Genomic DNA, 6,843 nt, shown 5'->3' on the forward strand with positions numbered 1-6,843 from the left:
CTGCAGAGAGCATCTGTGCCCTTCTGCTGTTACCATAATAACAAATTACTCAGATGTCTTCTCAACGGGCTGCCGGTCAGATGCCCCAAATGGGTCTTTTGGGATAATACTAGGGTGTTGGGGCACAGTCTCCTTCTGGAGCCTCTAGAGGAGGGCAGACTGGGGTGTGGCTGTCCCCTTCTCTGGTCGACTCTGCCTCTGCCGCCCTCCTGTAAGGACACCCCAGCCACACTCTCCCAGGGAATTAGAGAACCCTTGGGCAGCCCCTTCAGAATGCTGCCCTCCCCCTGCCTCCTGCCAGTTGCCTCCTTTGGAATAGTTCTTCCCCACTTCTGCCAGCCCTGGTGGCACAGTGAGTTTCAAGTTGGGCTCTAACTGCAAGGTCAGCCATGTGAAACCAGTAGCCAGCTCCGAGGGAGGAAGAGGAGGAGGCTTCCTGCCCCACAGAGAGTTCTGGCCTCAGAAACCCACAGGGGCAGTCCGACCCTGTCCTGTAGAGTTGCTGAGTTGTGAGTTGTTTTTGTATTAATCCTCCATGCTGGAGTCCGTCCGCCTCAGCGAGGACTGATGGATGTCAGAAACTCACCTGTGGTAGGTGTTCCTGGAGGGTTAGTGAATTTGCATGCCAAGGCCCAGTGACTGTTGAATATTTTTACTACCTGTTAGCAGAGATCCACCCCCCATCTCACACTAGTTTGTTTTCTACCTCTAGTTATTTGCCTTTTTAACAGGTTTCCTATAAATAGTCATGCACATTGACCTCTGTGCTTGGTGCCTTTGGCACCTCGTGGTCAATCAGTGTCTCTTCAGCTGCCCCCTTGCTGCCCACATTCCAACACTGGCCTCCCAAGTGTGTGTGCGTTGGGGGAGAGGGCACCTTTCACAGCGTCATCGCTTTTCCTGAGCAATGTGCGTGCACCGTAGTTTCTCCATTCTCCCACGTGTGGCACAGGGCTGTTTCCATGTTGCGGTGACATGGCTCTCCATGACATTGGTCTATTCTTTAGGGTGGGGACCAGACCACCTAGCTGGGTCCTGGGCTACTTCTAGCCCCACCCCCACCCCCACCACTGTCCAAGCAGCAGGTGGATCTCCCTGGGGTTCTGGGTGAAGAAGCCTGGGTTGGTGGTGGTTTCCCAGAAAAGCAGCTGGCGGGCCTGGTGCACACAACCTGGCCTGATACCCCTTCCCCCCAAGCCACCAATCTGGCTCCTCTCAGAGGAGGTCCCTGTGGGGACCCTGATGCTATGTTCTATCTATAGTTAGCCTACTGGCCGCAGTAGAATGCAGAAACGTCAGTAAGGGTGGGGAATGGCAGTGGGTTCAAACCCTTCCCCCAGAGGAGTGGGGGAGGGGTGCTTGGGACAGGGAGGCCTCCTCTGCACTGGGGGTCGCTGGGAGAGGGGTGGCTCCATGGCGAGCAGCCTCGGTCCTACCTGACTCCTTTGAGAAGTCCTCAGTGCCCTCGTTTCCAGTCGGAGTCAGTTCGATGGCAGTGAGTGTAAGGAGCCGTGGCCGGGTCTTGAGTTACAAATCGGGCTGCTAACCACAAGGTCTGAAGTTCAAACCCTCCTGCCGCGCTGCGGGAGCAAGACAAGACCACCACTCGACCTACACAGAGCTTGCTCTGCCCTGTAGGGCCTCTGTGCGTTCCGGGTATCAAATGGCAGTGAATTAGCATTATAGTTCCCAGTTTCTTCCTTATCTAGGAGGCCTGGGGACCCGCTGGCGATGGCTGTTAATGTTAATAGGTGGTTCAAACCCACCAGCTGCTGCCCTGGAAAAAGAGGCTTTCGGAGCAGAACCAACCCCCCCACCTCCCCTCACCCCCCGCAGCACAGGCTCCCAAACGAACTTGGCCTTACTGTCCTTTTCAGAAACAGTCTTTCCTCCCCGGCAATTAAGAGAGTCACGCTGTGGTCCTTCTTCCGTCCGTCTGCCGTGGCAGCCCCCAGAGTCGGGTGCCGCCCACTTCGGGAAGCACTGCCCAGTGGTTGCTGAGAGTCGCATCGACTCAATGGGCGATGTTTGTTTTACTTCATAAAACCCGACCTCGCCGCAGGTCACCCTGCGCCCCACGCAGTCTGCCCTTGGGGTGCCGGCGGCTCCAGGTCTGTGCAGCTTCCACCGGGCGCTGAGCCTGTTACCTGTGAGGACTGTGCCGGGTGGGGGACCAAAGGAGACACTCGGGGAGCCGGGGTCTCCCTGCTCAGGCCGGGGTCCTGGCGAACCAGGCCTGAGCAGCAGAGGCAGAGCGAACCGATCGCTGCGCATCGGCAGTGTCTGCGCACGATTAAGCGGCCTGGCCCCTCCCCGCCGCTGCTGCCTGGCGGACCGTCGGTGGACATCCAGGTCCGGGTCGCGCGGTCGGTCCCTCGCCGGTCAGCCCAGCAGGCGGCGCAGGGCGGGGGCGGGGTCGTCCGGGAGGCATGGCGCCGCGGACCGCGCGACCCTGAGCCCCACGCGTTCATGGTGAGTCGGGCCCGCGCCCTGCCGCCGCCCGGGGGCTGGGAGCGAGGGGGTGTGCGCGCGTGTACAGGTGTGCCGAGGCGGCGCGGCCCTCCCGCCCCCACTGTCTCCTGGGCTCGGTGCCGCCTTCCGCCGCATTCCCATCACCAGTGCCCCGGGAACTCTGCCCGCAGGCCGCACTGTGCCCCTGCGCCCTGGGCCTCCAGGCTGGGGTCAGCTCCAAGAGTGACCTCCTGGGGTTGCCTGAGCAGCGGCCGCCAGTGACTTAAAGTCGCTGCGGAAGGACCCCACTGGGGAGTGAAGGAGACTTGGTAGGCATTCCAGAGGCCCACCACCACCCCTCCCCACGGCCCTCAGCCCTCTGCACCAGTCAGGGACTCAAGCTGCTGCCCTGTACCTGGGCCCCTTCACCACCAGGCATTTGATGCAGCTGGGCATCCTCGGCCTGTGGTGCTCACATGACCCAGGAAACAAGCCTGGGGTTGGGGAGGCGCCCAAGGTCACGCTGGGCTTATGAGGGTGGGGAGGGCCAGATTCAGCCCAGCACCCCACATGCCCCACTCTGGCCGCATTCTCCACCCCACCCCCATCTCTCTATGAGTCACCCACAAGCCTGCCCTCCCATCCCTCCACACATTCCTTCTGGGCATGCCTGGCTCATATCCCCTCCACGCCTCCCCACACGTCACATACCTCTCCCATGCCTCCCAGTGCACCCACCGTGGCACCCATCATGACCCTACCCCATCTGGCTCCCCAGACCTATGCAGATGCAGGTGCTCTGGTCCAGGCCTCGAGCCTGCTCGCTGAGTTGGTGCCACGGGATGGCCTGTCTGTGGTGCACCTGCACAGCCCGGAGACCTGCCCTCAGCGGTCTGTCACAGGACAGGATGAAGGCAGGGCTAGTTCGGCCGCTCCTCCTCCTTTAAAGCTTCCCTGGAAGCCAGAGGCACTCCTGCCGACTCCTGGGAGCCACTGATGGACGCCTTCTCCTCGTCCCACACCAGCCGGATTCCCCTCCATGGAGCCACGCCAGCTCTGCTCCCCATGCAGCCTGCCCCTCACCCCCCAGCTTGTTGCAGGCTCCAACTCGTTAGACCCCAGATCCATGGCCATGGCATGGGTGTGGTCTCATCCCAAAAACACACCCACCATCCCAGTGGCCCGCTCCCACCACCGTAGAGAGGAACCCTCACTTTCCCAGTGGGCCCTGCCACTGCCCGGTCCACCTGTCCACCACAGATTGTGCAGGGGAGGGACACTGACCTTGTCCGGCTCCAGTAGTTGAGACCCCCAATCCAGAGCTCATGTGTAACCAGGTGTGAAACCGAGACCAGCGGCCCCTCCATCTGTGGCTCCCACAGTTTCTAGGGTCCTGGTGCCACACTGCCGCCAAGCTGCCACAGAACCTGGAGGGGGGTGGGGGGAGGGGCGGCTCTGTGGTGAGCACAGTGGTGGATGGATGGTGTTAGGGGTCACTGCAAGCCTGGGCCCCATGGAGAAGAAACAGGAGGGGAGTCTGTGCGCGACCGTGCCCACTAACGGGGGCTCAGAGTGGGGATCCCCCCCATAGTTCTCCAGTAGTCATCACATAGCACAGCCAAGAAGGTGGGGCATCAGGCCAGCCCTGCTCCGCTGTCACGGGCAGGCCTGGGTTTCAGGGTCCTGAGTTTGGAGGGGTGCCCTGGGATTTCCCAGCGAGTCAAGTCACCCCGCCCGCTGTGGACAGACAGTGCCCACGATGTGTCTCTCCTGGCACCCAGCCCTCCCCGACATCCATATGGGGACGTTACCCCTCAGGCTCCCCACCGCTGCGCAGGGGGACATAGGCCAGAAAGGTGTGGCCTTCAGGGCCCTCTGCACCCACAGTGGGCAGACTCCCTACAAACCAGGCTTCTTGTCCCCACTACTCTGGCCCCCATGATGAGTGCTGAGACACCCCTAGCCCCACCCTGCACCTCGGCATAGACACAGCCCATGTTGTCTGTGGAGGTTGGGTCTCTTTCCCACTAGTCGGAAGCTTGTGGGCCTTCCGTGCCACAAAGTCGTTGATTGACAGAGAGCACCAAGAGGGTGTGGTTGTGGCTGGTTCTCTGCAGGCCCAGGCCCACACTCCCAGCCAGAGCTGGCCATGGCCCACCTGCTTATTCGATTGTTCCTCGGCCCCAAGAGTTTGGAACCTGGTCGCCAGGTTGACTGGTGAGTTAGTGACTGGCCAGCCTGGGCCTGGGTTTCCCTCTCGGGCAAGAGGGGCCTGGAACTGCAGGGGCCTCTCTGTGGGGTGCTTGTAGCAGGTGAAGGGACTGGGGTCCATCATGCTGGTCCGCAGAAGGTGGCCATTGAGTCGATTCTGATTCGTGGCCGTGAGGACAGAATCAAGCTCCCCCAGGCACCCTCCAAGGCTGCCGTCTTGGGGGGAGTGGCTGCCACGCTTTCCTCCTGCAAACCAGGGAGCTTTCCCTACACGCTACTTCACCACTGCACCACCAGGCTCCTAGACCAAGAAGTCTGAAATGCCACAGAGGGAGGAGCCACGCCACTGCCCTTGCATGCACTCAGACTCTCCGTGACCCTGAGGGTCCAGGTAGACTGCGCTGTAGGGTTTCTGAGACCGAATCTGTACTTACCGGGCAGCCAGCCTCCTTTTCCTCCTGCAGCACCCCTGGTGAGCTTGAACCTCTGACTTTATGGTTAGCAGCCCAACACCCACCCCACAGCGCCTCCAAGCTCTCTGAGGCCTGAAGAGGTGGGACAGAAGTTAGACATGCACAGCTCAGGAGGAAGTAGAGTAGGCATGGTCCAGAGAAGGGCAGCGCTCTAACCCAGCAAAGCCAGGCCTGTGGCAGGTCTGTGGGCATCAGGGGTGGCTGTGAAGATGGGACCCGCCCTCAGGGAGCCCCAGCAGTGCAGAGGGGGGGCCGGGCTGCGGTTCACTGGCGGGCCTTGCTCCTGAGTAGCAGGAAGTCATGGCCGTCAGCCCTTCAGCCTCAGAGCAGCCTCATGCCCCAGACATGGCCACCCTTGGTGGCTCCCCAAGAGGTGGAGGTGGGAGCGCCCCCCCGCCAGGTGCCACCGGAGAAGGCCTGTAAATCTGCTGGGGAGGCCGCCAGGGAAGACCTGTGCAGCCCGGGCCTCTGACACTAGGCCCTGAGTCGGGCTGGCCGGCCACCCGGTCACGCGTCAGTGCCGTCAGCGGTTGGTCACCCGTGTCTTCGTCCAGGAAAATGAAGCCCAGGCTGGACGACCCAGCAGGCCGCCCTCCCCCAGGCAGAGTGTGAGGAAGAGCCTGGACGTCGAGCCCCTCTCCACCACCGCCCTCATCCTGGAGGACCGCCCCGCGTAAGTCTCTGTGTCTGGGACGGTGTCCCGGAGAGACCGGGGCTAGGGGCGGGGCCTGGAGCACTGCTCGGGCTAGCTGGGATGCTGGGGACGTGCCACAGTGGCACAGAGGCCGGCCCACCGCTCTCGGGCCCGCAAGCCCTGTCTGGTCACTGCTTTAGGCAGGCGTGGAGTTTCTCAGCCTTGGTGGGATGAAGAGGCCACCGCGGGCGTGTGTAAAAGCAGATGAGCCCGCAGGACTGGGCCGTGCTCCATACAAGCCTGCCGGGCTGCTTGGGGCTGTCGTGCCCACAGCGTGAGCAGCATGGGATACACTGTTGGGTGCTCACCATTGTTCCGTGATGCCCACCAGCCTGTCGAGGGCACCTGTCTCTGTAAACATGCATCTGCTTTGGAAAAGAGGTCCGTGTGCTGTCCATCAACTCCCTGCACACGCGTGCCATGGTGCTCTGTTTCTTTTGGTACAGAAACCTCTGTGTGTGCTTTTGAGTGCAAGCTGGGCCTGGTGGCTGTCAGTGTAGCCTCATCTCCCCGCTGCATGCAGTGAAGCTCGGCTTTGCCTCCGATGCCGCGTGCTGTCTATGACGGAAGCCCTTCGTTTCTGTCTAGCAACCTCCCTGCAAAGCCGGCCCAGGAGGCCCAGCGGCACCGGCAGCAGTACGAGGAGATGGTGGTCCAGGCCAAGAAGCGAGGTGCCAGGGGGGTAGTGCCCCGTGCGGGAGGTCGGGGGGTGGGGGTAGTGCCCACTGGGCAGGAGGCTGGGTCGGAGGGGGGTGCCCACTGTGTGAGAGGCCAGGCCAGGTGTCCTGGCACCTGGCTTGAGGGGGATGCTCTGAGGACTTGAGACGGGCGGTTTTCCACTGCCCTCCTGGGCACTCACTCAGGGTGAACCCCGTGGCTTCCCAGGGAGAGGCAGTAGGCAGGAGGACCAGGCCAGAAGCTCCACCCACCCTGCTGGCCACTGATCCTGGGGAGCTTACGAAGCCCATGGGCACGTCCAGTGTTTTCACGTCACGTGGAAAGGCTATGCGGTGA

General features: G+C 61.9%; 1 protein-coding gene across 1 annotated transcript in view; it reads left to right on the forward strand.

Moving 5' to 3' along the window:
* The window catches only part of TBC1D14 (TBC1 domain family member 14), a 54,777-nt gene that overhangs the window by 38,430 nt on the left and 9,504 nt on the right, over positions 1-6,843 (forward strand). The window contains exons 4-5 of the mRNA XM_004715085.3: positions 5,690-5,808; positions 6,418-6,500. Of these exons, the coding sequence (XP_004715142.1) occupies positions 5,690-5,808; positions 6,418-6,500 (202 nt within the window). The remainder of the gene's footprint in view (positions 1-5,689; positions 5,809-6,417; positions 6,501-6,843) is intronic.

This window comes from Echinops telfairi, unplaced genomic scaffold (genome assembly GCF_000313985.2).
Source record: "Echinops telfairi isolate 266 unplaced genomic scaffold, ASM31398v2 ScPeMD7_28;HRSCAF=97, whole genome shotgun sequence".
NCBI classification, from domain to species: Eukaryota; Metazoa; Chordata; class Mammalia; order Afrosoricida; family Tenrecidae; genus Echinops; species Echinops telfairi.